Source organism: Stegodyphus dumicola, chromosome X2 (assembly GCF_044657685.1).
Source record: "Stegodyphus dumicola isolate Sdum_Otavi_A_Nest chromosome X2, ASM4465768v1".
NCBI lineage: Eukaryota > Metazoa > Arthropoda > Arachnida > Araneae > Eresidae > Stegodyphus > Stegodyphus dumicola.
The window spans coordinates 99105225-99127355 of record NC_140781.1 but is presented as its reverse complement, the minus strand read 5'-3'; the positions used below and the strand labels follow the sequence as shown (position 1 = coordinate 99127355).

At 33.0% G+C, this 22131-nt stretch overlaps 1 protein-coding gene across 15 annotated transcripts in view; it reads left to right on the top strand.

Moving 5' to 3' along the window:
* Window positions 1-18875, top strand: part of LOC118187454 (uncharacterized) — a 533306-nt gene extending 514431 nt beyond the window's left edge. For 10 of the 15 annotated variants that reach the window (XM_085808871.1, XM_085808867.1, XM_085808870.1 and 7 more), the window contains 4 exons: window positions 2347-2513; window positions 9296-9383; window positions 11774-11940; window positions 17088-18875. In XM_085808871.1, the coding sequence (XP_085664997.1) occupies window positions 2347-2513; window positions 9296-9383; window positions 11774-11940; window positions 17088-17292 (627 nt within the window). In that variant the 3' untranslated portion in view covers window positions 17293-18875. Of the gene's footprint in view, window positions 1-1929; window positions 2061-2346; window positions 2514-9295; window positions 9397-11773; window positions 11941-17087 lie in introns of those variants that run through there. The other 5 variants (XM_085808872.1, XM_085808868.1, XM_085808877.1 and 2 more) reach the window with 4 other exon arrangements.
* Window positions 18876-22131: the final 3256 nt, after the last annotated feature.

The following is a 22131-nucleotide window of genomic DNA, read 5'->3' as shown; positions in this document are numbered from 1 at the left end:
TAACTAGCAAAAACATTTTATTGGCAATTTGCTTGCATTTTCAGCCAGTTTAATCTACAAAATAATGATGTAATTTAAATTTGCATCCAAAGGTCTTTCCCGTTTTCAAGTGCACGCGCAACCTCTTTATTTGTCTGCTTCTTAATATCTCTGTGTACGTTTCCTTCTGGCTTGACGGTGCACAATTTGTCTGTTTTTGTTTACATTACCCTTAAATATTGAATAACAGTCAGTGTGAAACTGAAAATTAATAACGGTATATTTGATTTATTTTTAAGAATACGGAAATTATTTTAGTACATAATTTAACAGTGTTTGTATATTTTGAATTACGTATAACTTAATTGCGCACTATTGTGCGTAAAAACAATTTTAAATTATTTTGACATCATATGCTGTCACCTCTATAAATTCATAGTCATTTTCAAAGGCTCTGCAATAGATAGGTTCGTCTAGATTAGCTCAGAGTATTTCAATACGGCAAATCACTCGAAGGCTGTCTGCCTAAGGAGAGGAAGGCCTTCATGGAGGGCTTTGTAAGAGAAAATGGTTCGTATTCATGTTATACGTTTGTAAAACCACAAAAACCTACCACGCAGCTAGCTCATTCGCATGTGTTCAAACCTGGATCTCTTAAACAGTCAGACTCTGTTGGTACGAGTAATAAGTAGACGACGCCCGATTACTCTTCGCTAAGGGTAACTGTTAGTCAACTATATCAGGAATTTCAATTCTTTTGAATATTATCTAATTCATACTTTTTGAAGTCCAAAATATTTAGTGGCTAAATAGCTTTTGATGAAAAGTCATGCTTCCGCGTGTGTTCTTACTTCATGTTAAGTTGTACATCTTGCAGTTTCGGCAAAATGTTTTCTTCTTTAGCGGAGGCGGCTGAAGCATGTGACGATAAGCCGTAGGTTTACATTTACATACTGAAAAATGATTTACATCGGTTGAAACTTCTTCTGCAGCTCTGCAACTTGCCACCCTCAAACCAACAGCTTTCAAAAAAGTTGAGATGGAATTCTCTGATCTTATTGTAGTAGTGGCTAGCACCTGCATGATAAATTCAACTAAAGTTCAGCACTAAATTCAGCGTGTGAGCAATTTTTTTAATAGTTTAATCTCGAAACAGTGCACTTAAGTGTCCGTAATTACTAGACTGAAGTCAAAGGATTAGCCATAGCTTTAAATAATGGTTTCTGTCGTAATACCAATATCCTCGTGTTATTATCTCGCTTCAGAATGTTATGTTAACTACTAAAGTGTGTCTTTAGGATGTACCTCTAACTGGCACAACGATATAATAACATTTACTTTTTTATATTGCTAATAATATAAAACAGCAGGTTTAACCACTTTAGATGATTTTTAAATGCTTGCATTTTAATTTTACTCATAATATATAATATGTATAGAAATTTATATATCTTCATACTTATTTAATGTTTGGACATCATTGTGAATTGTATTCTTTGTAATTTATTTTTTCTTTCCTAAAAACCAATTTAAATTTCAAGTTAATTTGATAAATGATCTAAAATAGAGATTTTTATACAAACACTTCATAGGATTAGTCGAAGAAATATGTCTTCATTCCTTTTAATCGTTCGCTATTTAATATCAAATAGAACTTAGAACTCGTGCAAAAAAAAAATTGTGCTTTTCACATATACTGCACCTTTCCAAAATTCTCCTTTTAAAAACAGATTTCTGAACTCTGTCCCAAATGTGCCAAACCTATTTTTCTAGTGTACTGCTTGATAGTTTCTAGAAAAGCATTCTCATTCAGCTGCACCAGAACTTTTCTGGATTCAAAATCTATCGAGATTCAAGGCAACCGACTGCATCCCATATTTCACCTTGAAAGAGTATACTATTTTTAATAGTAAAGTACTTTTTGTAAAAGAAGATGTCTCTTATTGTTAGAATGCAGTACGACACAACCTCAGCTTGCACAAATGTTTTATGCGAGTAGAGAATATAAAAGGTGCAGTGTGGACAGTGGACGAAATAGAATTCTACAAGCGCAGACCGCAGCGATTGCAGGAGCGCATTGGGTATGTTTATGTGTACAGTGGATATTGTTTATGTTGTGTGTCATTCTAGCACAGTCAATAACACTCAATTTTTTCTCTCTTTCTCCCTCTCATTTCACTTCCTTTCCTGACTCGCCATACCTTTCATATTCTGTTCATTCTTCTTGTGTTGGCTGCTTTTTCTTCACAATCTGGTCCTGCATTTATGTTTATCCCTGCTGCCTACACCCACATGCTATGTATGCATCCTGTCACATCTGGATGGCCCATAATGTCCCTTCCTACGTTCCCACTTCTTTCTGCACAGAATGCAATACGCACCAACCTGTCCCTCCATAAGTGTTTTGTACGATATGAGGATGACTTTGGCTCGTTCTGGATGGTAGATGACTGTGAGTTTGTCAACAGACGTCATTTGAGTCGTGGACGGCCGAGAAAGTTTCCGGAAACGAACGAGCATTATCCTGTTTCACAGTAAGCTTGCTTTCTACCTCTTTTGCTCTTTTCCTCTTTCCATCTGCACCTCATGTATTTTTGCAGCCGTTTGCAGGTAATAATTGTCAGTACATATGATGCACTACCTAATTTGTGATAAAGGTCTAGTTGAATAGACATTGTTTCTCAAATTTTTATTTCTTTTTTAGATGCAATATAGAACGAACAAATCTAGCACTTATTTACTTAAACACAAAAATAAACCGTAACTGGTTGCATTTATTCTAGAAGTATTCTAGAAGTATAAAATATGATGAAACCAAGATTATGAATCCAAAGCAATGTACGTTATATAATGTCGAAAATTATCCCTTCTGTTTCTTTATCCTAAATAAGGGAATTTTATAAAAATAATGATTTCTCCAAATTTACTCTTAAATATGAACCATTGGAATGTATTTTGAAAGTTGACGGTCATTTAAAAAGGTCTTTGCAAAATTTTAAGTAATTTTAAGAGAAATTCTTTCAAAATAAATGCTAGTTCAAAAACGTTTCTGGTGTATTTTAATGTAAGCATTTAATAATAACTTTAAACGTCTTTGCTGAAAAATTTGGTAACATTTCATAATAGTTTATCATAACTAATTAATATTCATTATTATTATTAATAATAGTTAATAAATATTTCATATCATAACTAATTTATGTCATTATTTATAATAACCGACTACTACATATTATAAAAACTACTATTTATAACCAACTACTATATAATTTGATTATAATTAAAGCCATATTTTCTATTTTAATTCTTTAAACTTGATTACATAGTTTTTAATAATTAATGAGGTTCAGGAAATTTGAGAATTCTCATGAAAATGTATTAATTTCTAATAAATCATAAATAAAAATTTAAATACATTCTTTGGCTGAGGGACGAAGCAGCCCGAAAATATTGTTTCATCATAATGAAATTTCGCAGGAAAATATCTCATTGCCGAATACGCTAATGACTCATAACATAATAGCCAAATTATGGTTTTCCAAAGAGCACGAAGAGTGCGCATCTGTGAAGGATATACACAAAGTCCGAGACAAAACATACAATCCTGGACAATTGTATCATATTGTGTGTACATGAGCTCATACGGACGATAAGGATGCAACATCGGATATAAGCATTTTAGAAAGGAGGTCGGTTTTAGTTTTTAGTTCAATGATATCAGTTGGTTCAGCCGCCGTATGCCCAGCTATTATGTAAAAGCGGCGCGTAGTCTGAGGAGGTTGAAGACATCGGTCATTATTTTTTTCATTACTTTTTCGAGGTTTTATAGCGTATTACTGTTGTTTTGGGCTCAGTCCAAGGTTAGACCTATTTTCGAATTCGTTCGAAGCTCTTGATGTATCTTTGCATCAGAAGGCAACAAAAGCCGTTAGTTGTTCACTCGTCGCGACCATCAGAAATTCAGAGATCATCTTTCTTAAAGCCGAAGAGGTGAAAGTGCACGGCAAAGAATAATTATCTGTTATATATTAAGTCAGATAAACATTCCCACTAATAATTTCTTTCCATTTGGTTTATTTTGATTATGGCAAAGCACGCTAGGGCTATCTAACTTCTTTCTCCACGTTAAGAGAGAAAGTGAACAGAAGTATTACCAGATAATTTAAGGAAGGTGAAATGCATTTTAAGAGGTTTCTTTACCTATCTCTAATAAGTGGTCATCGTGAGTACTAACTTCAGTGCTGTCTTACGCGAACAAAAGGGACAGTATCCAATGGAGTTACAGGTATTCATTGATGAGAGATGATTAGTGTCAGGTGCACATTCGTATTTGAAAATTGGTCTGCGAAGAATGTATGTATTCTGCTTTTAGTACAGAATTCCATAATATTTCTTCTCTAGGATACTTCAGGAGCCGTTTCTTATGTTATTCGAAAGCCATCGGTATCCTTCTTACCACTTTCTCGGAAGCACTGCCTGGACAACAGTACGACAGTCTGTGATTTATTACGTTCCTCTCTTCTTTCAGAAATTCAGCAACACACGCAGTAACCGACCATATATGGAACGACCCTTCCAGCGAACTTTTTGCGATACTTATGCCATCCTAGGTCAGATCAACTTCTCGATCTCTCCTTTTTCTACCATGCTTGAGTTATAGTATAATAACGCCAAAGCTCATCTTGGAATTTCGAGGACTTGGGTAGCCAGTTTTTTTTTTTTTTTTTTTTTTTTTTTTTTTTATGTAGGATCTTCTAAGCCTGCGGCCACTATTTGTCAACTAGAGGTTTCTCATTACTGAGAGCTAGAGCTTATTGATGTCGCTCCTTATTGTCCTGTTTTTCGAAGATTCCCTGCGGGTGCGCCGGTTTATATATACATAAGCACACACACACACACACATATATATATATATATATATATATATAAAATGAAAATGCTTTCTAAGTAAAAAGTTCTTAAATTCTATAAATAATATGTACTAAATTTAGTAATCTTCGAATGCCTGAAATTTTAATATTAAATTTAAGGGTTTTTTTAAATCAAATTCAGTATTTTTAAAGCATTTTTCATATAGTGTCAAAATAATGTATGAGCCCATTTGCTTTTTATAAAAATATTTTGTGATAAAATTGAATTCGTTTATGGTAATTCATTCATTAAAGTAGTCGAATTTTGATAAATAAATGTGCTTCTTTCTGTACTTATGGTTAAGATCACTTTGGAAATTTATGCGTTTTTACATAAAACAATTCTATTCAACTATTCCTTAGTAAATATTGTTATATTAACTGTTTCATAGATTTCTTTAAACATGTTATTTATTGTGTTGTTTAAAATTTATAACTTTAAATTTACGGGCATTTATTTGTAACCACAGATTTGTGCTCTTTTGTTGCAAAAGTATAAAATTAATTTGAACCAAAATCATTACTTAGAAGTTTGATGGAATAATACTTTTGAATTCCTATCAAAGCTCTGAAGCCCTTGTAGTGTATGAAAAACTTGTACGCTACACCCTATGTATATAATTTAAATAATTTACACACATATATATATATATATATGTATCAACTATATATATATATATATATGTATATGTATCAACTAGATATATATATGTGTGTGTGTGTGTGTGTGTATGTATAAACTATATATATATATATACGTATCAACTATATTATATATATATATGTATTAACTGTATATATATATAATTAATACGTATAATTGATTTTTATAACTAAAGGTCATTGTGAAATTACAAAATATTTCTACTTACATTATCACACATCAAATCGTAATGCTTCAGTTTTAGTGGATTATTTTGAAGAATTCAAGCTGTTAATTTATTAACTGACGATTATTAAGTTCAACGTGTTTTTGGTTGCTGTATCCTTGAAAACTAAAAACGCGCTTCAGGATAATTTTACATTTATGATTATGTGCTGTTATTTTTCTACAAAAGGAAAAAAATAAATCTACTTCTTGTTTGTGTATCTTTGCATCAGAAGGCAACAAAAGCCGTTAGTTGTTCACTCGTCGCGACCATCAGAAATTCAGAGATCATCTTTCTTAAAGCCGAAGAGGTGAAAGTGCTCGGCAAAGAATAATTATCTATAATTTTTATCCTGAGCTAATTTTTCAAGTAAAACAATTTTTTGTACTGAGGTGTTTTATATCCCTTCACACCATTTCTAGGTGATATATTTCGATACGTTATCTAGATGTCACAGCATTTCTAAACGATACTTTACAGTTAATAGTAAATAAAATAAAATATTTCAAATTATTGCAGTACTAGTTAAGAGATCTCCTAATATTAAAGTTTTGAAGTTTTATCGTTAATAAAACCTCCAAATTTAACATCTAATAACAAAAGAATACATGCAATAACCGAGAAAATTCAAATGTGAAGTGTAAGATGGGGGGGGGGGAAAGGAATGCTTCCAAGCTTTAAAACTCCTATTTCCTATTTTTATTTTTGTTTACTTTTATCATATAACATAAAAGGAAAAATATTTATATTGAAATATTTTTTATTTATGTAATTTTAACTTATATTATAAGACTGGTTACTAATATAATAACGAAGAATGTAAAATGTGGGAGTCAGTATTATTTTTATTAATACTGTGTTGCTGAAATGTTTATGTGGAAAAATAAAGCGTTTGAATAGCTTTGAACGCATTTAGAAAATTAATTTAGCTTGTAAAGACCTTCTTTTGTTCTAACCAATTATTTTTATTTCAAGAAACTTTTCTTTCCCTTCTGATATCAATTTCCTGCCAGAATGCGAATTTAAATGACGTATATTCAAATCTGAGTGAGTTCGGAAACAGTATTTAAGTAGCAGATTTTAAGAGTTTTCGGTAGGAGATTTAGTCTCAATTTATGCCGTGTGTTTGAAAGTAGCGCCGAAGTTGAATAGTTCGGTGCTAGCCACTTACTTACAGATTATATTAATATTCTACGCTCAGCTTTGCTGTGTGCAGCTGGTTAAGCGGTTTACACTGAGTGGAGCGAGTCGTGAAGCTAAGCTTTAATTTATTGTGATTGTCATACTATTTTGTGTTCAATTTACTTAGCCACAAGTGGTGGTTAATTTCTAAGCACCGAGTGTTTTCTGTTCCTTTTAGATAAAATAAAAAGGTTGTTATAACCTTTGTCTGCAGTCAGCTGTTCGAGACATAGCGAGAACTCGCAACTTCGTCCTTCAGTAGGAGTCTATAGTTTATGCTTCTAAAACAAACAAGAAGGCTCTAGAAGTGGCCCCACTTTGGGCGCCACTTGTAGAGCCTTCTTGTTTGTTTCTTCCACTATTGTTTCCGAAGTCACTCATATTTGCATATACGTCATTTAAATTTGTATTCTGCCAGGAAATTGAAGAAAAGGTTTTTTAAAATCAAAGTGATTGATTTGAACAAAATAAGGTCTTTACAAACTTGCCATGGTGAAATGGATAATGCATAAAATGTTCAGCGTTGGGATTTGTGCAATACTAAATTTAATGGGAAAGTGAAAGGACAATAAATCTTATTGTCAGATCACTTACACATACATAAAAATTTAACAAAAAGTACAAATTCATGGAATTGCCTCAGTGAATCGTAAATGCAGAATATCACCAGAATTTTTTTAAATAAGCTGGTCATAGAATCACAGCACTTAATGTATATTGGTTTCATGTTACTGTAGATAAAGCACGTGAAAATAATTGTAGTAGAAATAATCCAAAACCATAACGCGGCATGTCCGAGTAAGGTTGGTGTCAAGCATGATCCCCGATAACACAGATCTGGGCGCCACAATTTCAATCACGGATATCTAAGATATTCAAAATTTCTAAAATCCAAAATCTCTACAAACTAGTTTTCTGAAATAAAATAAATAAATAAATAAAATATTTTTTAAATGAAGTCGTTTTCCATTTTTTAAAGTGATTAACTAAGAAATAAATAAAATCTAGTCAGAACTCTTCATACGCAATGAAATATGTGCTAATACCATTTCTGAAAATATAATCTCTCGCGTATATCAATGGCAGTAGCATCATTTGACAGTTATGAGCAGACCTAAACGTATTCGAGAGTTTAGCATTATAATTTTAGAAAATTCTAGAAATGCGTTTCGGATTAGAAGCCAAATCGGCTGTGATAGGTAATGTTAACTGAATATGGCAAAGCTCGTGAGAGTTATATGCCTAAGAAGAGTTATGCCTTCGTGGAGGGCTTGCTAAGGGAAACTGGTTCATATTCACGTTATACGTAGGGACGACAAAGGTCAATAAACAGACAAGGTTATGCTTTGTCAGGGACAAACCTTTCTCTTCGCACCGCGAGACAATGACGTGTCTTATCTATGCGCTCAGACTTACGCGTCAAAGACATCGACGTCACCTTGTTGTTTGACCTTGGTTGAAAACAGTAAACTTTGGGGAAAACAATGAAAATTGACCATGCAAGCAAACCATTCGCCTGGGATCAAACACTCTGTATTCAGCAGCCTTAACTACTACATTACTAATAAGACTGGGCTATGAAAGGTAGCTGAAATTTAATACTGAAAGTAGAGCAGCTTTCAACAGAAGCTGTTATTCTTCCTTCTTTAAATGCAATATAATTGGCAAAATTTTAAAATTGTTTTATAAAAATGCATTTCTCAGCAATACTGTTTCATACCTGAATTATAATTTAATAAATATGCATTTTTATCAAAAAAGTCTAATATTGTGCAATTTCATTTCCTTTTAAAAGTACAAACTTTACTGCATGGTAGATAATTATAAGACACTCAAAAATGTTAGAGAGAGATCCAAGCAAAATATTGTCAAATATACTGTCTCTCTATATTGTCCAAAGCAATATAGGGAGTAGCACATAAGAATCTGAACGTTTCCACGGTAATATTCTGAAGGAGAAATATATATGTGAACGCTGTTAGAAATAGAAAGCGAGCTTTACAATTTATTGAGATATATTCAAGTTTTTCAAAATTTCATTGGAAAATAATATACATTATAGTTCATGCATTGTTATTGTAAAATATAATTTTTGAGTAAAAATAATATTGATTGTTTACTTTGTTATGTTAATGGCTATTCTTTCAAAATCTTGAAGGTGTCTTATGATTTTGTCTCATACATTATAAGAAAGTATTTCCATCAAACTCTCTTCGCAAAATTATGAATGTTATTTCCTTTCATACTAACATAAGTCATACATTTCATTAAAGTTTTTTTCCTAATCTTTTATTCGATGCTTTATCTTCTTATCTAAAGATTATATGTGAATTATTTTGTTTTCTGGTTTTATAGGACACTCTCTCTTGGTTTACAGCAAGAAGTTCAAAATTCAACAGCTTGTTCAAAGGGATATACAGATCCTCTCACCACATCATCCCAGGTATGTATGTGAGGTATGTTGTATTTCAGCTCTATACGAGACAAAAATTTTATGTGACAAATTTTAACTGATTATCATCCGTTGTTGCTCTTTATTAACTGATTATAAAACATTGCTGGCTGGATGGTGAAAATATGCCCAAAACTTTCCATTTTCGCCTCAAAATTTCAAGAATTAATTATAATACAACGAACTGAAAATTGTGTTTACAATTATCTGCAAAAATTAGAAGTATTTATGTCCTAATTAACTCCCGTTGAAAATGTGCAATTATATCAATAACGTTTATGACTAAATGGAAAATAAAAAAAGCTGAAAAGTTTATAAGACATTCTTCTAATACTGATTTCAAATAGTGTAATACTGATTTCAAAGATTGAAATGAAGCATATCGGCAAATGTGAGGAGTTTTAAATACAAAGAGTAGATCAATGTGGATATCATTAGTTAAAAATAAACTTGTAAGATAATCGTAATAAACAGTGGCTTTAATGTAATAAAAAAATGGCAACTAAACCTTCTAAACTGCAGTTAGCCCAGAAGCACCCGAAGGCTGGGAGTAATGTAATATTAGCAGTTTGCTTAAAGAAAGATTTCCACCTATATACTTTTTTTAAAAGTTGAATTTTTTATACATATCTTTAAATTCATGTGGTTCTTACTTTTCGAAAATCCAACATTTCTTCAAATACTACTGCAAAATAGTTATTTGGATACAATTCAAGAGTGTGTCTTCCAAAGTACACATCAGCTGAGAACAAGTAATTCAAATAAGAAAAATTTCGTCATCTCAAAACTTAACCTCAGCTATGTAAAAGAACTTCACCATTTAATAGCACATAATTTCATTTTTGAAGGTATAGTAACAGTAAGTCACACGTATATAGGGTAGCAAAGCTATATATAATGTCTCTATAGTGGCGCCCGAACTAAAAGGGTGTTAAATGATGATTCTCCTCACTCAGGATTTGGCGATTGAGTACTCTAAAAACCCCAGTCGCTCTTTAAAAGGAGGAGTATATAAGGTATTTCTCCCGCCTTCCTAGCCTGCCTTCGTGGTGTAGTGGTTCTGCACGCTGGGCCGTTATTTTCAGAGTTCCATGGTTTGATTCCCGGCGAAGGCGGTTACTAATTTTTCATCTCTCCGGCTTCCAAAAATAACCTAATATCTCTACAAGCTGTAAATCAAATTTTTTGTGTATCTTCTTGTTTCAGATAAGTAGTTAAAGCTGTGGAGCTCTGATCTCCTCTTTGGATTACCAGTGGTGTAGCTGCTCAGAGGGATAGTGGTTAGTGACGTTGACTGCCGTACCGAAATTCCCAGATTCAAATACCGGAGAAGGCAAAGATGTTAAGCGTACATCATCTCTGCGGCAAGGGGAGACTCAAAATGTACGGCCAGATGAAATCCTTTGGAGAGTTTGAGGTAGCAGAAAAGGAGTTGGAGATCCTAGGGCAGCTCCCCCCCCCCCGATGGTCTTCTTCGGAATTTTATTACAGGCGTATGCTTAGCAGTTAACAAGGCCAGGTGATATGCTTACATGGATGCACAGGTGCCGGCCTTGCTTCAACCTGTATTTGTACGGGTGGTTTAATTGGCTGAACAGATGAAATTTTCGAGGTTTTCTTCATTAATACTTAATGAAGTTAATAGTGGCCATTTTTCTTTGTAAAATCCTTCATGAAAGATTAGTTCTCATAGATACATAACTTGCCATAATTAGATAATCCAATTTAATCTCCTTATTTCAATCTCTTGCGCAAATATCTCCTCCGTTTTTCATGTTTTACAATTTTTTGATCAAGTTGCTTAAGACAGGTAGTTTAGTCCTGGTCCAAATCCAACCAAACTAACGGCGCCTGGCTTTCTGAGAAGTTTTCGTGGTTTACACCCATGCATAGCGGGAATGCGAGACAGTTTCTCTTTAGGTTCCTCCACGAAAGCATCCCGTGTAAAGTTTTTCTTTCTCCTTACCGCGTGTCTGCGATGTGTTATTGGAAAGCATTGAATAGCAGTCGGAAAGTCCGGAGTTCGAGCACATTTTTCCCCTCTTCTGTTTGAAAATAAAATACCTAATGATCTCTACCCCGTTTTCTTAAACAGAAAGCCTTCGCGTGCTTTACTGCAATCCTCTTTTATCGGTTTCCTGTAAGGAAATATTCTGGGTTTCCTATTTTCAGTGGTATATCAGTATTTCAGTGGTTCTTATTTTCAGGGATATAAATATTTTCCTTTCCGATTTCCTCATACTCGATAAAGATCAGTTCAGTGTATGTGAAATCTTTTAATTTCTCGTATGAGCGTCATGCATATTTTGGTAAAGTTTTGTTTTGAAAATTACTTCACTGTGCCATGGATTAAATTTCCAAACACTTCTTTTTTTTTTCAGAACAATTCTAGCAAACTACCCAATTACCTATCGATAAAATCTGTAAATGATGTCACTCCCTTATCCTCCCATGCCGTACCATCATCAGGCAATATGACATCCTGTCCACTTGATGCTGATAACTTTGTTTCGAGTCTTATGTGTCATAGCATGGAAATGGCATCAAAGTAAGTTTGCATTATTTTTATTTTTTTTTCTATCATTTATCCGCATCAAACTATAAAACTAAATGTAATATATTTTGTTAATTATTGATCAATATTAGAACAATTTACGTGAAGAAAATTAAATTCTGCACAAATAAGTGAAATCTTCAGGCATGAGTTTGTAATACAAGTGTAGGGCACGGTAATGTTTAATTGCAGTTAAACTTATTTATTTTTGTATGTGTTTTCTTTATAAAGCATTTCTATACTGCGCAATGTTATGGAACGTTACTCGGGTTTTTAATAATATTTTCTGGAATAATTTCTATCATGTGCTTGTCCTGCACAGTGTAGTACATCACCTGACGTTATTTTCCTAACATTATTTCCAGTATCATCACCAGAATTTTTCCATCAGTCTTATGGCAATGGTAATGTTCTCCTTGCTCATCGATATTATATCGTAAGAGAAGAAAATGTACTTTTAAGGACATGAAATAATCTAATTCCTCGAATACTTATTCCTATCATCTAATGGACATGATTGTTATTTTCATTATCTAGTATATACTTGTAAATGTTTGTTGCAATTTCTAATTAATTTTACTGTTGTAAAAGTAAGACTTTGTTTAAATTTCTTGCATCTATGAAATTTAAGAAAATTTTATTTAGAATAAAATAATGATGTTTTCACTAAACTATTTTTTTAAAACAAATCTGCTCAGTAGGAGGGTCCACTTTATGGGGCTTCGTGTTAGAAAATAAGTGTTTGGAATTATTTATCTCCATACATTTTCATCACTTTGAAAGCCTAATTTTTGTAACTTGAAGCAATTTGAGATGAATAATCTAACACTTAAATCTAGGTGATAATACCTCTTTCTTTGGAGGATCCTTTTCGCATTTCACCTTCCCACGTTCCTTCCTATTTCTTATTTTTGAAATGCTTCGAATGAAACCATTTCATTATATCGCTTAGCACTCCTATTTACTCCTATTTATTTAACATCGAATAATTATCAGTAAATGCTTAATAAGACTGAAATTTTCCTACCCTTCCGACAATGTCAAAACAAACTGAAGAATTGGCATTGGAAGTGGAAGTGATCGAAATGGAAAATGTGAGTATCATCTTTTTCGAGTCCATAAAATTTCTTACTTTGCTAAGCTCATCTGTACGATACCCTTAGAATCACCATTTAGAGAACATTAACAGCTATCGAAATCACCTACAGATATTTTACATTTTACTTCCAAACCTAAATCCAAGTAGTCAACAATAAGCTGCATGCATTCGGTATTATTTATTAGTTAATTTTTTCTACTATTGGTGCAATAATTGTATGTTTATTTTTCTAAAATACTAGTAAAAATAGACAAAAATCATCACATTCTATGAGCAAAAATGTTGGCAAGGAAAATGCGAGATAATGGCAATGAGCCTGCGCTTCCAAAGGCAATTAAAAAGGCAAAGTTTTTCTTTAGTACTTTTTGTGGTGATTCAGGGTTCAAGAATTTATGTAATATAATTAGCTTCTTCTTCTTCAGGCCCACCATCGGTTGAGTTTATAAAACCCACTGAACAGAGGATGTTCGTCCCGTATTCAGATCTCTGCTAGTAAGCTTACTACATGATAGTTTTTTGCCATGAGTAATGTGAATACGAGCCAGTTTCTCTTAGAAAGTTATCCACTAAGGCATTCCTTCCTAGGTAGCTAACCGTAGTATGCTTTGCCATAACGTAACAAATCAAGAATAAGTGAGTAAGGCAGCTGAACTTCGTTAGTTAGATCTGGGTTTAAATCCCAGCGAAAGGGAGGAAGTTTTCATATTTTTCCCTGTGTGCAATGTAAATATGAGTTAGTTTCCCTTCAATAACTCTCTACGAAAGCATCCCTGCCTTTTTTGCTTTGATATGAACTCCAGCAGATGCTAACAGGATTCATCTTTCAACGCGACAGAGCATCCTCTCATTAAACTATTTATGTGACAGAGCACATTGAGACAGTGCTAACCTAGAAGTTGGATAGGACGGAATGCGGTAGATCGGTTTGCTCGCCTCTGATCTAATTCCCTTGTTTTTTTGGAGTGAGGATGGACTGGGACACATCGAAGACTTTGTCTGCCGAACATGTATTTGTTTTGATAATATAGTTAATGGGTTAATAAACGATGCACTAAGGAATCGGTACATCATTCAGTACACAATTATGCATCTTAATAGATATCACTGACATGTGATTCCCGATATCTTTTTCAATGTAAAGCGATAAAGTGAACGAAAATGACAAACACCACAGATTTATATCTATCACCTATAACTGTAGATATAAGGCGGTTGGTTAGAATGATTGACCTCTAACATAGTAATTCTTCACATGTTTTTCCCGTGGTAGAAAGTCCTCCACGAAGGCATTTCTTCCATCAGGCAGAGAACTGTCGTATGTATTGTTAAAAACTAATCAGTTACCTCGTATGTAAGCATACACTTTGTACAATTCCAATTTAGGAACACTCTTTCATTCCGTCTTACATCTATCTACCAGCAGCCGAAGGAATACAAATACGAAATGCTGACTTTTCGACCCTGAAAATCCTGCTAAAGTGGCTGCCCATAAAGGCATTTTTGTGCTTTTCCCCATGAGTAAAGTGGATACGAGGGAAGTTTTTTTTTCAGGATGTGCTCCACGAAAGCATCCCACTCCTTAGAGAGTCGACTTTATTGTGGTTTGCTATAAAATCAAATAAATCTAAATCTATTCCCTTATTACTCTTCCTGAACTTCAGAAATGGTTTACAGAAACTTTTCCTTTGTGGAGAGATTTCGTTCCATGTAACAGAAGATAGCAAGCAAATATCTGATTAGGGCTGTAAAGAGGCAGTTAAGGGCAGTTATACTTTTCTTTGCAAGAGACCATTCATGGTCTGCGGAAAGAAAATTTTATTCTAAAAGTTCATTTTATGAAGTTGTGATGTGTACATCAAATTCATAAAATCAAACAATTCGATTTCAATTTCCTTCCGCGAGCAAACTAAGTTTTATAAGATCGGGTTTGTTTATTTAACTATAGCAAAAGCACACAATGACTATCTGTCTAAGAGGAGGGATTCCTTCCGGACTTTCTAAGGAAAACTGGCTCGTAGTCACATTACAACTGCGGAAAGCTACGAAAGCCCCCATGCAGCCAGCCCATTCCCCAGGATTAGAACTCCGGACCCAATTACCAATGTTCAGCGACTTCACCGCTCGTCTGCCGGTGAGCCCTATTTTACGAGAAGTTGGGGTCGCAACTATATAAATAAGATTTTATTAATTAATTTTATTTTTTTATTAAGCACACAAGGGATATCTACCTAAAGGAGGAATACCTTGGTGGAAGACTTTCTAAGGGAAACTGGCTCGTATACATGTTACACATTGGAAAAACTACGAAACCGTTAATGCAGTCAGCCCCTTCGCATGGAATCGAATCCAGATCGAACTACCAGCGTTCAGACACTTTACCATTCGGCTGCTGGTGAGCCGGTGTTTTTAAAAATCGTGTTGCCAATAATTGCTACTACGTAGCATTTGAAGCTCTGAATAGTTGAAGTTCTGAAGTTGGGATTAGTAGGAAAAAATCTAGTATTATTTCTATCAGATTATTAAACCTCGTTGAAGCACTAAGTATAACTTGAGCTAGATTGTAAATTGAAACTGGATTCATTTATGAATGGAACTGACCAGCTATTGCTGTTCTACTTCAAATTCACCAACGGATTAAAACCATAAATTCCCTTCCAAAAAAGTAATAGATATTCCTCCACCAGTAATTTGTAGGTTACTATTTCTACAAAATTAGTAGGCTACTAATTGAGACACAGTTATTTCCTTATTCTTTCTCCTAGATAAGAGCAGAAGACTGTCGTTAATAGGAGGTATAACGTTAATAGGAGGTTAATAGGAGGTATCTATCTTATACTAATCTCTTTGAATCTTTACTTTGGAACTTTTTCTATAGCATATTAACATTGTAATGCCTGGTCCTCAAAAACATTAATCAAAAAGTAAGTAGCTTCCTGTATGTCAGGCGGGGGGGGGGGAGAATTTTATAGTTTAGGGGGAGGAATGCAGTCAGACTTTTATTTAGCTATTAAGTATTTATTTTTAGTTTATGAATATTAAAAACCTTTTTTAACTCATTTTTGATATTTAACAGCATTTCTTGTACTTTTTGTTGTTTAATTTTTAAAACACGTTAGAAAATAAATAAATAAATGTATACATATATGTAATTTTCAAGTTTTTTAAAGGATGGGGGAATGATCTTCAAGCAATGGCAAAAGGATTACATGTTGCAAAAAAGGTTGAGAATCACTGTACTAGGTGGAGGAGAGAATTAGAGACTGGCTTTCGGAGAAGCCAACGTTTCAATTGAACACTGGGACTTCTTTGTCTCACACGTCTTTGTTTGTATTTTCACGTAAACGTCGATCGGAAAAACATTGAGGAATGGTTCTATGCCATTCGACTTGGCCGGGCATTCAGTGCTTGAGTGTCTCAGATATGTTTCAAATGTCACAGGAACATAAGAAACAGAGCGTGATACTGAAAATACAGTACAAACGAAGAAGATATTGACAATTACATTAGACCCCAGATAGCAATGTCTTCTGTTAAAACTATGTTAGACTTCGCCGACCAAAGAGGATTCGAATACAATGGTAAAATAGCACTTGGGAAAATACCCAGTGAAATTCGAAAAATGTTCTCAGAAACAATGTTTACTGACTTTTTTTAAGAAATAAACACACACAATACTCACAAAAATTGCTAATCTGGATTATTCGTGTTTTTCAATTGACCGTAACTTGCTTCCGGATAATCAAAAGTACACTGTACTTACAAAGGCGTAAATAATCGGCTGTTTTTACTTTATGTAAATTATGTACATTTTATAGGTTAAGAAACACTACATTTTAAGCATTTGTTTTGTTTAAAGTAAGACATGGTTTTTGTAAACTATATTTTAGATCTGCGGATTTTTTATCCACAATGTTATAATGTGAAAGCTGTTTCAATTCTTAACCTTTGGAAAGGCGAATACTTTGACAAAAGCGATCAGTAGTAAACATACATTTTATGGATACACTTTTTACTTTAATCTAGTTTTTTTTTATCTTTTCAGAGAACAAACAAGAAACGTGCACGTGAAACAAGAACCTGAAAATGAAGATATCAATGACATTGGAGAGAGATACTTAGTTGAAGAACCAGAAGAAGCCAGTGGTTCAGAAGAAGCAGAAGATCTTTCTGCACAGCAAAACAGTGGATGCGTAGGGCAACAGTCTTCAAGATCGAGAACATCTATAGTAATGCCAAATGCAGAATGATCTTAAATACGAATTTATGTGAATATATGGATTTCACTGTTATCTGCCCTTGAATCAACACTTTTGAGCAGGTGACAAAGTTTATCCTGCCAGACGAATTTTGTTACATTCAAGATAGATTGTGCTAACATCTGCAATATTGAATTTCAGTAGTGTGACACCTTTTCATCTATTATTATGGAAACTTCCCATAGGACAAAAGGAGGACTTGTGAAACGATGAAGAGTAGTAAACCTGTTAATTCTTTCAAGTTTAATGAATTTTTTATACAAAATGTGGTTTTAGTAAAATGGCTAACAGAACTTATAGCTCATAGAACAGTAATTATTTCAAAGCGTGAAAAAATATGTAACGATAAACTTAGTTTTGTTTCCATAGTTTAGCAACATTTTGTGCTTTGATTAATAGTAGACTGTTTTTAATATCAAGTGATATACATAAAATTAAAAGAACGTAAACATTTTCAAGGTTCTAAATAATCCAACCTATTTAAATCTAATTTTAAAGCAAATGATATGCAAATGCATATATACACAAAGAACTTGCGAAAGGTAGCTATTGGATTTATTTCCTTAAATATTTAGCCTAGACAGGCCTTTACGTAAAGACAATAACTTTAAGTGTTATTTCCATTGCGATTAGTAGGATAAGAAACACTACACTGTTTCTAGCTGGACCAAGGGGTCAGCTAGAAAGTTAACGACGAGTGAGTTTTTATTCAATGTGGAACCCTTCATTGTCAAAACGAGCCAATTTTATTTTGGTTTGTTCCTAGATCTGGTGAAAATCAGTTCAAAATCCTTTAGCAATAGCTACTGAAAAGGAATCGTCAGTAAATTCGTTTCCCGTGTTCTTGTTTCGTATTTTTGGACTTTGCACAAAAAAGTGCAGCAGTTCCCCCCCCACACACACACACACAAAAAAAAAAAAAAAAAAGTGTAGCAGTTTCTTTTTTTACTTTATTTCTTAAAACTTTAATTAATACTTTTTTAACCGAGTATTTTAATCTTAACATACTATAAAACTTGAATTTCATATTTGCAGGAACATCGTTTGTTCCTAGCTGCAACTATTTTTATAAGCTTATCTACTCTTTTTTTCAGAAACTCTACAAAAGTAATCAATTATAATCAACAGTTAAGGAAATAAAAAAATGTAGCTACCTTCTTTTTAACATCTCGAATAATATTTAATTTTTCCCAAAGAAAGTGAGGATTTAACCTTTGTTACATGCAGCACAAGAAGAAACTCCTTGAAGAGAAATAATAGCTGTTGCACGTATTCTGAAACATCATATTTTGAGAAACAAACAAAAATGTTTTTTTATCCTTTGGCTATTTAACATAAAGTGTTATTTAAATTTTAAAAGTACATGTAAAGATTTTGGGGCATATTTTCAAACTTTTTTATGCTTCGAAAGAAAGAAAATTTAATCATAAACATTTTACTGAATTCAGGCTCAAAATTCTTTTAACTGATAACTTAAAATAACAGATTTCTGTCAAACAGAACATAATATACTATTCTCCCAACTGTGTAACAGTGTTGTAATGCCATTTTGTAAATAAATTTCAAACATTCCATTCTGTGTTATAATTAGTAAGACTAGTATGATTACTTTTACTGTTCAAAGGGGTATGGATATGAAAACTTTCAGAAGGTCTGGCTGTTCATGTTATAATACCATTGTTATACGAGGATACACAGCTTATAGAGCGACTGTACTTTTTTGGAGGACGAGTACACGAGAAATCAGCGATGCCATTGCCGGGATTCGAAAGCCGGACCTCCAAATTACCAGCCGGACATGCTTTCAATTACACCACGAAAGCACTTGGAAAAAGAAAATTCCTTTACAAACTCATTAAACTCATTTGCATAAAGTTTCAGATTCGATCCATTATGTATCCAAGTAGAAGAGATGAGTAATAATCACGCGGCTTCTTTCTGTGATGTTCTTAAAAACTTCATCCGCACAATGTCTCAATTTCGATTTTAAAAGTTTAATAAAAAAATAGGTACAAATTACCCATATAAAAGAGATTAGTAATATCTAGCGTGGTGTTCATAAAAATTTCGTCGGTATAGGGTATCAATTTTGATTTTAACCATTTGGTCCAAAACTTAGGTGCAAATTATGCATCCAAATATAACAGATGAATTATAACCAGCAGGACTAATTTCTAAAATTAGAAGTTCCGGAAACGTATAGGAAGCCGCAAGAAATTTTAACATAATTTGTGAAAGAATGGATACATAAGAAAGGATACGTGATTTGGGCCTCTTAATTTACCAAATTGTTAAAATCAAAACTGAGACACTGTGCAAATGAATTTTTAAGAACACTTCAGAAAGAAACCGGCCGGTTATTATTATAAATAAATACAAAAATGAACAATTAAGGATAAATTAAACAAAATGCAAATATATAGATAAAAAAGAAAATCTGAAAGGTTTCAAATTTTAAATTACGTCCAAAGGAGCGTTTTTCTTTAACATTTTGTGTGTTACCTTTATTTATTAAATATCATGTTCTTCGCACTTAAACCATAAAATTCAGTTCAAGAGCAATATCACAAAATAATTTTAAATTGAAATAAAAATAAAATTATCTTTAGAATTTCCGATACACAATCTCACGCTCTGAAGATAAAAATGTCTTTTCTGTACAACGTTACCATTGCTCGCTTTGAAATCCTTGAGTTTGTTAATCAAATATTTGTTAAAAGTTTCACAAAATATGAAATCGATAATAAAACAAATTCCAAATTTCGGCTTTCAGATGCCCATATTCGCAGTAGGATTACGTCATTCAAAATTTGATGGCTCTAGGTACCGTTATTTTATCACAATGCGAGAAACATACATTTATGCAGATTCTTCAATATTTAATTTCTTCAAATATAATACAAGGCGATAATATTTGGTGGCAACAGTTTGAAAAGTGAAACGATCATTCAGAGTGATTCGACGCAAAATCGCAAAACGAAAACAGAAGTCTCTCAGGGACAAACCCCTTTTGGACTAAAAAGACTAAATTAAATTAAATGGTAAATAGTTAAATAATAAATTAAAATACTAGGGCTCTCTTTATTTGGGGTTCAGCTGGAATTACAATTTCACTCGCATACTAAGTTTTGATTCACAGCAAAGCCCGCGAGTGTTATCAATCTGCCTAAAGGGAAAGGACGCCTTCGTTGAAGTTTTCCTAATGGAAACTGCCTCTTATTCACATTATACATTGGGGAACACACAAATGCCATGCAACCATCCTGTCCGTCTACAAATATTCAGACGCTTTACAGCAACATGCTGGTGAGTCTTCGAAAACTAAGAAGTACCAGTGCCGGACTGAGATTGAATTTTAGGCTCTGATAACCAGGTGAATTCTTTCTAGTGATGTTCTTAAACGACTTTTAAAAATTTCATTGCACAAAGTTTAAAATTCGACAATTATTCGACAAATTTGACAACTTGGTCCATAAAGCATTTTGTTCTCCTCCATGTTTCACTTTCATTTCCTGCTCTTTCTGCACCCTAACATATAAAAATGTTCTTTCCGCCCCTGCATTGCTATACTCCTATTTGCCTTTGTGCAAAAAATCTCTGCCAGAAATTCGACTGAATCATCCGATATAGCTGTGAATTTCAGAATTTCATATTAAATAGATCAGCGTGCTGAAATTCGCTAAATATTTTCAAAGGCGTTCTCGAGAGATTTATTTGCAGAGATAATTTGATAGAAGCGGCATGCAATTTGATTTTATACCCTAATATAAAAATATATAAAGTATCCCAATGTAAAGAAAAATAAACGATTCTATGCCGATATGTGTAACATGAAGAAATAAGCATCTTTCGTAGATCAGTGATTCTGCAATTGCTTATAAATATATCCATTATTTATTACTTAAATTTATTATTACACATCACGTTCTTTAAGTTACATCAATAAACTACGTTATTGAAATAAGACAGCACATTTATTACTTTTAAATATTTAAAATTCCAATGTTAAATCAAACACCTTATTGTCACATTGAACGGAATCACTAATGAAATGGATTTTTTGGCAAACTAGTGAAAGATGTATTAATTACCTTTTATCCGGGTGTCTTACTTTACTAACATCATGTATCATTCTTAGTACATACTTTCTATGTCAATTCACTTACTTTACTTGTTCATTACACTTTTTATCGATCAGCTCCTAATGAATTTAATTTATAATTATTTGAATGTGCATTTTGTATAATTTCTTTTTAGTTAATATTTTGTTCAATATTAATTAACTTATTTTTCTTGACCGGCCCTAACAGACTTTTTATTGGGTTTCGCACATTTAAATTTAGAAATGTCGCTGTGAGTGAGAGCCTACATCGTGCCTTCTTTAACGTTGCATCCGTCATTCAAGAGCTAACTGCAATTAGAGATTTTCAAAGTGGTCCTCTTTTCTCTTTAGTGCTGCCATCTATCGATTCTTAAGCGAATGATTTCTTTAGCAGGGCACTAGACGGAAAAAAAAGAGGTTGAAAAGATTACTAGATATTTATTTTCTACCCACTGCCTAAACACATAAAAATTATTAAAGAAAATCCTAGAGTTTGCCTACTGACGGAAAATTTTCTGACCAAAAATAGTCTTAGTATTTCATAAGTAATATTTTGGCTCAAATTTTTTTTAATTGATTTATTTTATAAATTTTCGTTAAGAACTTCGGGGAACACCCCCTGAATTTAAAAATCTGTAAATTAAAAATTGTTGCACCTTTTTTAATTTGCTTTTTCTTAAATTAAAAAACAACAAATCTTTATAAGAACTTAATAGAGATTAAAAAAC